Consider the following 13,367-nt stretch of genomic DNA (forward strand, 5'->3'; position numbering starts at 1 on the left):
TGTAAAAGTCCTCTTGCAATACAAGCGGCCTTGTACGTTGGATATACTATATCATGAAAACAAAGTAGGTCCTCAAATTGAAGTTGGTGCCTAGACATGAGTCAACAACAAACGCAAGTAAAATACTTTGGTACCTATGGGAACCATGTTTATTCGACCAAAAACTTTTATCTTACGTACTCTTCTTTCCCACATGTTATTCTTCACATCCCACTTGTAATAGAGTGGAAGATCCATGTAACAAAGAAGCATATGGTTGCCTTGATTGCCAGAAGCAATTAAGGCACGAATATAGGAATTAAGCTCAAAAAACTTGGTGAGTTTAGTCTCAGCATTTTGATCAATCACCGAGTGCAAAGATGTTCCTTCCTTAAAAGTAACATATTGCTGACCGGGAAGGTGAACAGGCAAACGACAAATACTATGGCTCTTATTATTAGTTTCAAAACCAAAGAGCCTCCAACATGCTTCTTGGGCGGCCACATAACGACCCTCCAAGAAATCCTTAATCTCATCTACCACTTCATCTGTTTCTACAACACCACGATTTGGACCTTTAAAAATATACTTGTGGAGGTATTTGATAGTTTTTACAGAACTGCAAATTTCCACATTAATGTGACAATTAAACCGACCTATCAAATATGGATTGTATGGCACAACCCATCGATTGTCTAAACGGACAATTTATCCACGTACACGTTTCTCGATATATCGACCTTGATTTTGACGACGGTACAAAACATGTCCGTCACCATCCACCTCGGTAGTATCTCGAGCTTGCATCAGATAGTTCTTTGTACATCTATCATCTTCCATGCATGGACAATTGGGATTGTCCAAACCACATGGTCCATGCATCATGTGCTTGGCAACCACGGCATACAATTGCGGTTGTCTATTTAAATCGAGAATCTCCGTACATACTATCCTATCTACAAGGTCACAGTCATTGACCTTGTCTTTCAACCAAAGAAGAATGTGTGCATGAGGAAGACCACGTTTTTGAAACTCAATAGTGTAACAAAAAGCAATTATCTCTCCCATGACATTCTTCTTCGTAATCTCATCCATCAATGCTCTTAACTTGAACTCGAAAATACACACAACAATATCTGAACGATCAGGAGGACTTTGACCTGGCTCAAGCTCATCAAAAATCTCACGCCAGGTCAGATTACATGTCATTGTCACAAACAAATCGGATTTTCTTAAAACTCTAACCAAAACCATACTATCATGAAAGAGTTTTTGCATGTATCGGGGAAAACCAATGAATGTTGCAGGTAAGACAATGCGACGTCCAATGCATGCTCCATTGTCTTCCTGCAAAGCATTTACGACCCCCTGATAGCACTCTGCACGAAGTTCAGTTTGATGTTGCCTAATGAAAAACAAATTTTCATGTTCTACACGTAAATACTGATCCACTACATATTGCTGGAATAATCTACTAGCCTTATGTAATACATTAGATTCTGGGCGCTTTTGAAGCAAATATTGGACATATGACTTTAAAGTCACTCCAATATCTGCTTTAAAAGTTGGTGACCACCCACATCGCCCATCAGGAAACAACAAAGGATAGGATAAAGCATCGTAAGCTGGATGAATTTTTTTTATTCGTATTAAATCTCCACCACGTTGGTGAAGAATAATATCTCTACCAAAATTCATGTATTGTTCGTCAAGAACAACAACAGCAACTTCTGGAACTACTTGGCGATTATATCGACGGGGATGTTCACCAAAAGGAACCTCACCGGAGATACGAAGTCCCATGTTTTGTCCCCTTTGAAGAACATCATGCAAAGACTTAAAACCACGAACCAACGCATTTATGGATTCTAAAACTTCTTGAATGTTGTTAACAACATCACGATGAAGATCATCAAAAATCTCCATACGACGATTTGTTTGTAAACCATCATCTAAGAAATAAATTTGTGCAAATCTAGCACCTTCATCTAAATCGGGTTGTAAATTTCCAATGTGATGGCATAACTCTCCGTTCACACGAAAAGTATATACCCCTCTACCTTCAACTTGGCCAGACTGAAACTTACTATGCATACTTGTAAATGCAAAAGCTTGATTATACTTTCGAATGGACTTAAGGAACTCTCGAGATTTAGGTGTTGTGCCCATATAAAGCTCATTGAGCATTAGATGGACAATGGGGTGATTAACATGTTCATTGGCAATTTTGCCATTGTAACAACAAATGGTATTTTTTTCTTTTTTAAAACGAAAAGCCAAACATTTTGGACATTGGATGCACATTGATCCAACACTATCAACATTGACATCTATAAAATTATCAATGGTAGACAAAGCACGAGCCATTCTCTAGAAAGATGACAATATAATAAAAAAAAGTGGAATTTAGGATAGGACAATGAAGACCCTATCATAAATTCTAAACTCCACAAAGATAAAAAGATATATCAATAAATAGGATTTAGTGTAGGATAGAAGAAATCCTACCCTAAATCCTAAACTCCACAAAGATTGAAAAAATTGATAAGAAAAAGCAGAGTTTAATTTAGGATAACAAAAATCCTAACGTGAATTCCAAACCATTTCAAAACTCACAAAAGTAAGGTTTTTGATAGTACCTTTGTAAGCTTGTGCTCCAAGAAAGTTGCACCTTTTGATGAAATTTCACTCCACTCTAAAAAGTTTACATTCAATGCACTACACTTCAAAGAAAAAAAATAGATTATGTTGGCGCTTGCTTTGCAACACATTCGTAGCCAAGAGGTATTGGTCTAACACACAAAAAACATGCATGAAAAAAAATGTGATAAAATCCAAAATCAAAAATTAACAAAAATTTCAATCTTTCAAAACCTTTCAATCTTTCACAATCTTGCAAAAATAACAATCTCACCTCAAATTTCTTGAACAATCTCCACAACTTGAACTTTGTAACTCCAACTCCAACTCCAACTTTGTATTCAAACCTCTAAGATCACATCAACCAACTCCAACTCCAACTTTGTATTCAAACCTCCAAGATCACATCAACCAACTCCAACTCCAACTTTGTATTCAAACCTCCAAGATCACATCAACCAACTCCAACTCCAACTTCACAACTTACAACTTCCAACTTACAACTTCCAACTTACAACTCACAATTTACAACTCAATCTTGAAGTGCACAATCCAAAAAATGTTTTGAACATCAAATTTGTAATCAAGAGCTTCAAAATTGTAATCAAGAGTTTCAAATTTGTTTTGGGTAAGCTCAAATTGTAACACACACTTTGAATTGCACACACCCACAAACTCAACGTTCAAATTTCAAAACCGCGCAGTAATAAACGGAGCAGTCAACCGCGCAGTCAACAAAAGTAAAAGTAAAAGTAAAAGTCATAGCCATAGTAAAAGTAAAAGTCACAGCAAATATAAAAGTAAAAGTCACAGTAAAGGTAAAAGTAAAAAGTCACAATAAAAGGAAAAGGAAAAGGAAAAGTATAGTTGACTTTTGATAGGGCTTATGATTTTAGTAGTATGATATACATGTTTCTTTTTTAATTTTTTATTTAATAATATTTTCTTTACATTAATTTAATAAACTTCTAAGTCTATTATTACTCTAATAGCTATAGTTTTTTTAAGGATAAAAAATGGCAACATATAAAAAGATTTTATCAAAATCTTCATTCTTGCTTGTAAAATGTTTTACTAATAATTTTAATTTATATCATATTTTTATCCAATGAATCCTATTTGGTATAAAATAATAATTTGAATCAAAGACTTATTTAGTTTTGAAGTAATTAAGAAAATTTCTATTTATTATCATTGATAAAGAATTTTTTTCAGTCTTTTATAGTATCTTGTCACTTATTTTTGTAGAATTCATGGCTTAATACATTATCAATAGATCAACAAACAAAGCCATTGACAATGTGATGAAGTTATTGATTCTAATAGTTTATATCTTTTATATGTTGTGATTCTTTTAGAATTTCTCTATTTATTTTTAGAAGTGTTGAAGTTATGCTAATTTAATTAAAAATAGTTTTTCATTTTATTTTTTTATATTAAAATTTTCTATTAAATTAATCAAAAAAATATTATTAAATTAATTATTTTTTGCACCTTTTATGCCTTGGATGCCTTCTATTCTATCTATTTTTTTAAAATCTATACTATAGATGAATGATTTATTTTTCTAAATTAACTTAAATTTAAATTTATTTATGTACTAAAATATATTTTTATATATTAATTAATTACTTTTATTTTTTTATATACTGATTTTTTTTTAAATGCTATTAGATTAATAAAAATAAAAACTTTTTAAAGTATTGATAAATAATAAAAACTATTTAAAGTATTGATAAATAATATTAACAAATTAATATTATATTTATCGATAAAATAATAGCAGTCCAACGTATCCTTAGTAATACAAGACTTACTTCTTTTTGAAATAAAATTATGTTTTAAAAAATTAATTAATTTTTACTTTATACAAATAATAAAAAAATTTATAATATTATATAGATAACATCTTTAGTAAGAATATTAATTTATACCAATATTTATTAATTATATAGAATTTTACTTAAGTAAAATCTACAATAATAATAATAATTATTATTATTATTATTATTATTATTATAATAAAATATTTATTTGGTTTTTATATATTTTTTAAAATAAAATAATAAACTTTAAAAAAATTAAAGAAATTATATAAGAACACAAATATTATATTAATGAGTATATAAAAAAAACCATTATAAAATATTCTAAATGCACCAAAAAAATGTTATAAATTATAAAAAAATTAATATTAAATACTTATATAATTATATATACATATTTATTTATTTGTTTATTTGTTTATTTATTTATTCATTCATTCATTCATTCATTCATTGAAATAATTCAATTAATAAAAATCCAATTGCTGACAAATTCATTTCCAAAGCTATTATTTGAAAACAATTAAACAGACTACTTTTGTTGCTACACTCTTTAGAATATCAAAATAAAAATAAAGAGTTTTATAAAATATACGTTATTTTTGGAATAAATTATAAGATATGATGCACTTAAAACCTTTTTTTTAAAATCTTATTATATAGAAATATTCTTAGTAGTAGATACTATATTAAAGAACTTTTTAAATGTGTTATTTGATAAAATTGATGAATTTATGACCTTAAAGTTAATCAAATAATTTAATGGTCTTTTATATTTATAGAATATTATTGATTTTTTTACATCCTTCTAATAACATAGATTAAATTTTATAATAAATATTTTGTGATTTTAGATTTATTTAATTATAATACTATTTAAAATTTAATTACTTTAAATAAAATTCTTCACAAAAATATAAAATAATATAAAATAATAATATCATAGATATCTATAATACTCAAGTAGATAGAAGTGAGTAGAAAAATCTAAACATTCAAATGTGAATTATTAATTTATTTTTTGATTTTTAATTTTATTTTAAGATCCTTAATTTTTTTGTACTTAGCAATAACTACTTTCATACCTTTTATCTTATATATGTATTTCTTGATTATATATATATATATATATCTCTTTTAATCAAATATACTTAAATTCGTAAACTTGAGATGTTAAATTAATTTTGGAATGATATTATAAATTCTATAACTATAAAGATAATTATTTTTGATATATATATATATATAGATTTTTTTCTATTCTGAAAGAATGCTATGTACAAAAGTTTCAACAGTCATGATCACTTATACCAAAGTTTTATGGTCAACTACTAAGACTAGCATTATACACAATTCAAATATCCTTGAAGTTTTATAAAACAAATTGACAAAAATTGGAGTATAAATAATATGTATATTTTAGCAATTATGTTTTTCTCAAGATTGATTTTATAAAACCATGTATTATCATTCCTTTAACATGCTTATTTATTTCAAATTCCTTCTAATCTTAATCCTTAATTGGATTATCATCTCTATAGATTTGCATTAATTTCTAACATGCTTAAATAAATTCCATTTATTTATAAAAACTCTATTTATTCTAAAAGAGAATATATATATATATATATATATATATATATATAATGAAGAATATTAAATACACCAAATTTTTTATTAAATCAATCCATCCATCTTAACCATCATACCTAAAAAAAAAAAAAAATTACAAAAAGAATAAAATAAACATAACAAGATCCTAGATTCATTTACTATTAGATTTGCATCCAATGAAATCCAATCATATTTATCATGATTATTATATTTTTTATTAAGGATGGATCAATTTAGTAAAAGCATGAATCTATTTAACAGTCTTGTCTATGTATATGTATTTATAATAGAAATTTATTAAAGCAACACTTTCATATTATTAAAACAACACCCCCATATTGTTAATGCGACACTTCAAAAGGTATTGTGTTTGCTCGCATTTTGATTTCTTTTGGAATCACACTTTGTAATTCCTTTCAAAAAACATTGGAAAAATCTACCACTCTAGTATATTCACATTTGGGTGGAGGAAGCATTTGGAAGTGAAGATCTAGTGTGTATAGCAACAAGGGAAAGCAGGAGTAAACACAAGTGGAGAGCAACGGGAGGAGAGCGGTGGGAGAGAATTGGAATAGACACAAGTGGAGAGCAGCATGGGAGAGAGCCGTAGGGGAGAGCATTACGAGAGCAGGAGTTGAGGGTTGGAGTGTACCCACTTGGGGTGTCGCTAAAGCAACTCCCCAAACTATGTTGTAAAATTTTACCAGTCTTGTTAATTCACGTGGTGAACCTTTTCCTCTTCCAGGAACTTTAAAATATAGAACCGAACAATCGCAAAGCACGCTCACAGGACGGAATAGCCCTCGGTTTCAGGTACAGCAAGAGGAGGAGGGCCCTAAGAGCGAGAGGAAGAGTCCAGGAAGGGTGGTGAAAGAAAGGTGAGGGGTGGGGGGAGACGCCTTGGTGTCCGAAGGGGCTCCACACAAGCCCTAACCCTGCCTTCCCCCTCGCTAACCCTGGCCTGGCCCCTCTTTTGCTCCTGCTCCTCCTTGCTCTTGCTCTTGCTCCTCCTCCACCTCGGCCTCGTCCATTGACGGCTCTCTCGATTCTCCTCTGCCCCCCGACGGACCATCTCCCTTCTCCCTCTCTCTCTCCCTCTTCCTTCCACTGCCTGCCGGCTTCCGAACCCGCAATTGATTGACTCTCACACGCACCTACCCACTACAACTTCCCTTTCAGGTATTCAATCTATCTGCCTCCCTCTTTCAGGCGCTGTTGGGTTCATGAGTTGGTGCTACGAGTTTCGTTCTCATTCGGGCGAGTGCGCGTAGTGGACAAGCAGCAAGGGTATATTTCTCTGATTTCTCTGGAGGTGATGTTCGTGACGTGCTAGGGTTTTAGAGGGTGGCTCGTGTCGGTGGTTGTTGTTATGTATTGCAATGGTGTATGCTGAGTTGGCTGGTTTTTTCATCTGGTTTTTATTGGCGTTTGTTGTGAGAGTTGTGTTGTTTGTGTCGATCATGCATGTGACATGCTTTTACTAGTAATTTGTGAGGTAGTCTCGTTCTGATGATTGGTAGAATGATGTTTGGGTTCTCTTAAGGGTTTGGGGGTTTGTCTGGGTTTAGTTTGTCGAGGCAGAGTAGGGTGAAACACTTGGGGTCAAGAGAGCTTTAGCGTCGGAGTTACAATTCATAGTCCGAGGATGTTAATGTTCCATGTATTTCCTGACAACTTTGCCAAACTTCTGGTTATACCCTAATTCGGCTGCATTTCATTCCGTTCACATGCCTACAGTAGTAGACTATCCGTACCCGGTTTCTGGTATTTTGCATGTTCTTGGAACCGTAGGAATTGTGCAATTGGAGTTAGATTTGCGGCTGTGATGGAGTTTCCCGTTACGTTTTCCCTCTCGCGGGGTTTTTTCTGTTTCATGTGTAATTTCTTCTGAATTTGTTATCGAATGGTTGTGTTTCTCATTTGTAGTCAGGATTTTGTCGAAGTCAGCATGGACCAGAAGAAGAGGAAGTTGGAAGACTCGCCAGTCACGATTGTGAAAGAAGAGCATGTTTCTGCAACTGGTGCACCAGCTGCGTCTGTTCCTACTTTCGTGATCACGAAGGAGGACGTGAAGAAGCTGGTGGAGCCTTTTACCAAGGAGCAGTTAATGGACTTATTAGAGAACGCTGCCCTTAATCATGCAGGTTACTTTCTTTCCAATTATCTCTTATCCTGTACCAGGCCTTGGATGTGGTATTGCATTTTGATAATAATGAATGGACGCAAAACAAGGCAGAAATATTAATGGTGATTGCGTGCATGTGTTTCTTGACGCATTCACACTTACTCGTTGGGTGCTACTGTTGGCCTCTGCAGATGTCCTTCATGAAATTCGCAAACTAGCTGACAAAGACCCTGGTCATCGGAAGATTTTCGTGAGGGGACTTGGATGGGATACAACTACTGAGACTTTGAAAACAGTGTTCTCACAGTTTGGAGAAGTTGAAGAGGGGGCAGTTATCATGGACAAAGCAACTGGAAAGAGCAGAGGTTTTGGATTTGTGACATTCAAGCACATGGATGGTGCCCAACGGTCACTGAAGGAACCTAGCAAGCGAATTGACGGACGGATGACGGTTTGTCAGTTGGCATCAACTGGGGCTCTGCAAGTGAATCCCAATCAAGAAGTCTCGCAGAGGAAAATTTATGTCGGCAATGTACCCCTTGATCTTTCTGCCGATAGGTTGCTTGCTTTGTTCGCAGGGTATGGGGAAATTGAAGAGGGCCCTTTAGGATTCGATAAATTTACCGGACGCTCACGAGGATTTGCTTTGATTATCTACAAGACGGTTGAAGCTGCTAAAAGGGCATTGCTAGAGCCAATCAAGACTTTAGATGGTATTCAAATGTATTGTAAACTAGCTGCAGAGAATCAGAAGCAGGGGCAGGGAAGACAAGGCACTGCAGGGAAAAACGACAGTGACATGATGATGGGCAGGCAGCAAGTAATCTACTTCACCCGTTACGTTCCTTCAATGATATGCATTATATTTGGGCTGAGGCTACCCTGCATCCTGGAGCTGATAGACCCATTTGTTTCTTCTCCTGTATGAATGGTAGTGAAAGTAGTCTGTATGTTCATACTTTTTTGTTGCTTTGCAAATGTGCAGGTGTCCACTCCTCAGTCACTCTCAAACGGACAGAACTTGCCATACGGCTCCATGAATACTGGTCTAATAACTACCGGAATTCCTCTTAACCAGGGTGCGAATCAAGGAATTAGCCAAGGAAATCATTTAGGCCTTAGTGGCCACAATCAAGGTCTTAGTGGCTTGAACAGTACCTTGAACCCGTCCCTCAACTACCCACTGAATTCATCACTATCTTCAATAGGACAGTTATCGAACCCCTCGTTAAACAATTCTTTTAACTCCAGTCTCCCACAAACATCCCTTGGAATGGGATCCTATGGTTCACAACTGGGTATGTCTCAATATGGAGGTCAACCATCTGGTCTTGGTGGGCAGCCTACGTACTCTTCGATGAATGGGGTTTTGTATGGATCAGCAGCGAACTCAGTAGCTTCTCAGCAGGTATCTATGTATATTTAAACTGATCCTACGCTGTTGATTATGGTGCAGTGTGAATCCACTGATTAGACTTCTTTTCGTATTGTATTTCCTTTAAAGAGGTTTAGGGTTGGTTTGAACGTTTGTTTTAACTTAGGAGGACTTGTTTATATAGAACTTACGTGGCATTGTTCATTTATTTTACCTTACCTTTGCTTTAAAATTCTGTGTTTCTCAGCAAGCAGCGCTGCAGGTAGCCGGAGGTCATTACGGATATGGGTCGTATCAAAATCCTCAACTTCCTGCCTCATCTGCTCCTCGTGCTCCTCCTGTTGGAAATATGTATTTGCCTTCTAGCAATTACGGCATATGAGGTTAGTAGAGATTTCATTCATTCCTTTTGCATTTGGCTGCTTTCTGTTCATGTCTCGCTCTTGTTAAACTTGATTAGTTTCATCTCTGTTCTCAAACATGAAAGGTGTAAGCGTTTGTGTTAATCGTGACATACTCTTGCTCTTCTTCCTCTTCGAGCATGAAGATCAGCGAATTTCTTTGGTTGTCGTCGTCCTACTTCCACCTGTTTCTCAATTGGTTGACGTGATGAAGTATAAGTTAAGTGTATTGAGTCTATTTTAGCATTTGGATTTTGGTTTGTTTACGTTTCCCTCAGGACTTAAGTGTGATAAAGTGTAGTTGTCTAGTAGCCCCTTCTTAGACGTGTGATATTTTTGAGTTTCTGAAGTTATTCTATGATTTTCATTACTCAGATAACTCGGCCTGCTATCGTGAATGTCCATTGTTTTGATGGCATGGTGTATCTGGACTTCAGAATTTTGATGGTGCTGCCGATTCACTCTCGTTCTTCGCCCGTCATGTCAACAACTAGTAGGATATCTTGGAGATGTTAACATTGGCTGAATCTCCACTCTTGTGAAGTGGGAAGTCTGTTTGTATGATGGACGTGTTTGAGCCACATCTTATTCTTGAGACCCTGCAACTGTACCTTTCCTGGAGGGTGGTGCCTTTTATGTACATGACTCACTAGATTTGGGTTGTACGGAGTTTCATGATATGCCTGTAGGTAGACACTAGACACGCAAGTGACGTTAGAGCTGGTGCTATTGGAGTCTTTCTCTGGAATGCTGTTTCTTATTTTTGTGGTTATTTTAGTACTCTTATTGCGAGACCAGCATTGACAAAGCAACATTTTATGATGAGGCATAGATTTGCAGAGTGAGAGATACGTTAGAGTTCAGCATTCCTATTTTTGAGGAACTTGGGTTGCTTGTACTTGAAACTATTTTTGAAGGTTCTGCACTTGTGTGTGCTGTTTTCTAAATTGAACAACTGTGGGGTTGCAAAATGAGATATGTTGAAATGTTATCGTCTTTCCTTTCAAAGCTCCGAGTCTGTCTCTTTTACGTCTGAAAACATTATGCACATATTGTGTGACTGCTAAATCCGAAAGTTTGGATTATGAAAAAAATTCAGCAGTGACAATTGTTGCGTCTGTGATGTACATGTCTCTGATTTCTTTCTATGTAATCTCGAGTCCTTTTTTTCTTTTCTTTTTTCTTTTTTTTGAGTTTTTGTGATGTGGATGGTTATGGTTATTGCACATTTATTGGACAAAAAATGTGCGTTCGTGAGAGATCAGAATTTAGTACTTAGGATTATGTGTCTTTTCTAACGTTTTGGTGCGGATTCAAGCCTTTCGACCTTATAAGTTGGATTTTTTGTCACATGTTGCTGTGGAACTTTATCCGATTTGTGATATTATGAACCCATGAATGGGTCTTTCATTTGTTTGAGTGGTAGAACTTGGAAGTGGGTGACGTGCAGATTGACAGCAGGCCAAAATTGAAGGCATATAACATGAAACAAAAATGCCCCCAAAAAATGACAGAATCAAAGACTGAAGTATGTGCTCGCTTCGCTTCCGAATGCTAATAATTGTAATCTCTGTGACACTAATAATCTTCAACATTATGTACGTTATCAATTTGCCCCATCAAATACCAGGTTCCACCTCTGGTGTTGGTGAATTTCTGCTGTTGTTAGTGAACGAGAGATTATCATGAGGGAATCTGCATGCCTGATGGACTGAACTGTTGAGGATATTTTAACAAGCTTCAGCGTGTTCAGGCTATGAAGTGATCGCTTGGCATGTTTTCTTTCAAGAATCTGCTCATTACCTACTTGATTCTGTACTTGAGAACGGGTAGCAGAGACTTCCACTCAACTGCTTCGAATGTGTCCCTAATTGGCAGCAATTGATTGAGCCTGGGATACTAGATGCGAGTTGTACTATAAGAATGGTCTCAAACATGAGTTTTTGAGCCTTGCACTAGTGGCCTTCTTTGCGGAGACCCGCTGTCTAAGACTCATGCTGTTAATCTGAATGTCTGCTGGCTCACGTTGGTAATTATTGAGGTGAAGTGTGGGGACGTCCCTAGACTTAAACTGGTGGCTCACGTTTGGATTCTTAGCATCTGTGGAGATGAGTAAGAGCATATCGGCCACGAGGGTGCAGATTTTCTTAGGACGTATATATGTTGGGCTGAGCGCTTTCCTTTTACTGTGCTTGCTTGGATTGTATTGAGATAAAGTCGGGCCAAGCCTGTGTGCTTTGTGAGCATGCCTCTGAGTACCGGACTGGAGTGGCAAGAGTAAGCGATTGAGGTATGCTTCATATCATGTCCATTATATGGTTTTTTTTCGTTATTTTGTATGTCTGCAATTATGTCGCTGACCCAGTGAACTACCGTTGATAGGATTGTGAACTCTTCCTTTTAATGGAGTTTTTCACTTTCGCCATATGTTGTTTCTTAATTCGTGGACTTTTACCACATACTGACGTGGCTTTTTGCCAGTACATTAGATGCGTTGCGCCATAGTGGTTTCTGTGATTGACATGGCTTATTCATGGAATGGTAGTTTGTGGATACAAGTAAGTGGCTTGGTGCTTCATGGTCTTTTCATTTTTATTTTGCGTTGAGTCTGATACAACCTAGAACTTCACCATTATGACTGTTTGTTGAATTTTACATTTTATTTTATCTTTTGGATTTGCTTTTGTTTTGTACAATGATGTGAATTGTTTATTAGATCTGTTCTAATTTTCTTTGAAGCTTCGGTTTTGATGAGTTCCTTGATTATCTTTTTAGTGGATCGTTATTGAGATTTTTGGTTCTGTTTTCTTCTCATTTTGTTGTATTTTGGGTGAGATATTTTTACACGCTGTAACTGATCGATGAATTGAAGGACAGTACTTTTTTGTTAGCTGGAGTGTCTATTTACTACTAATTACCAGTAGTCTGAAAATATAGCTTTGTGCTTCATTTAGTTCAGTAGCAATATCAGGTTTCTGTAGATATTTTCACTTTGTAGGATTCCATTTAAAATTCCTTGTTCCTGATGCTGTAATGTATTGTTGATTGTACTCTTTGGTTGCTAGATCTCGTTTGACCTGCATGTAAAATTTTCTCTACCATTATCTTTAGTCCGTTAAACATTTTTCTCATGATTTTTCATGTTGCAGGCAGGAATGCAGGCAAGGCCAGGCTGCAATTGGGTAGCTCATTATTTTGATGTGGGTTCGATTCCCATTGGCCTTACATCGGTGATAGTGATATAAAGTGGTATATATGCCGTTCTTGACTTGATGAGTCAAAAAATAACTGGGGAGTTGCCAAATGGTGGTATCTGAAAAGTAATTTATCTAGAACCTTTGTCACGATTTTCTGGGTGACTTGTTGACGGGAATGAGAGACGTATCTGGTGCTGATCATCTTGGATT

General features: G+C 35.3%; 2 protein-coding genes across 14 annotated transcripts; one reads left to right on the forward strand and one right to left on the reverse strand.

Moving 5' to 3' along the window:
• Positions 1-687: 687 nt before the first annotated feature.
• On the reverse strand, positions 688-2,073 carry LOC112289473 (uncharacterized). The gene has a single exon (XM_024534715.1). The coding sequence runs from the start codon at positions 2,071-2,073 to the stop codon at positions 688-690; it is 1,386 nt and encodes a 461-aa protein (XP_024390483.1).
• Positions 2,074-7,001: 4,928 nt separating this feature from the next.
• LOC112289769 (uncharacterized) lies at positions 7,002-13,333 on the forward strand. 13 transcript variants are annotated; one of them, XR_012218705.2, is made up of 8 exons: positions 7,004-7,238; positions 7,986-8,203; positions 8,376-9,004; positions 9,170-9,592; positions 9,807-9,942; positions 11,411-12,250; positions 12,442-12,518; positions 13,110-13,333. XR_012218705.2 is itself a non-coding variant. In XM_090254838.1 (6 exons), the coding sequence occupies exons 2-5, from the start codon at positions 8,008-8,010 to the stop codon at positions 9,939-9,941; spliced, it is 1,368 nt and encodes a 455-aa protein (XP_090110964.1). In that variant the 5' UTR covers positions 7,002-7,346; positions 7,986-8,007; the 3' UTR covers position 9,942; positions 10,336-10,907. The 13 variants fall into 13 exon arrangements, 9 of the variants coding, with proteins under 9 accessions (XP_090110964.1, XP_024391098.1, XP_024391099.1 ...); XR_012218702.2 differs by having other exon boundaries at positions 11,411-12,518; XR_012218703.2 differs by having other exon boundaries at positions 12,442-13,333.
• The last annotated feature ends 34 nt before the right edge of the window (positions 13,334-13,367 follow it).

Source organism: Physcomitrium patens, chromosome 12 (genome assembly GCF_059467195.1).
Source record: "Physcomitrium patens ecotype Gransden chromosome 12, ASM5946719v1, whole genome shotgun sequence".
Lineage (NCBI taxonomy): Eukaryota > Viridiplantae > Streptophyta > Bryopsida > Funariales > Funariaceae > Physcomitrium > Physcomitrium patens.

Coding starts and splice junctions, on each gene's coding strand:
- LOC112289473 (XM_024534715.1), bottom strand. CDS start 2,073: ATGCATAGTAAGTTTCAGTCTGGCCAAGTTGAAGGTAGAGGGGTATAT.
- LOC112289769 (XM_024535328.3), top strand. CDS start 8,008: ATGGACCAGAAGAAGAGGAAGTTGGAAGACTCGCCAGTCACGATTGTG. Junction 8,204..8,375: donor CGCTGCCCTTAATCATGCAG/GTTACTTTCTTT, acceptor TGGCCTCTGCAG/ATGTCCTTCATGAAATTCGC. Junction 9,005..9,169: donor TGATGATGGGCAGGCAGCAA/GTAATCTACTTC, acceptor GCAAATGTGCAG/GTGTCCACTCCTCAGTCACT.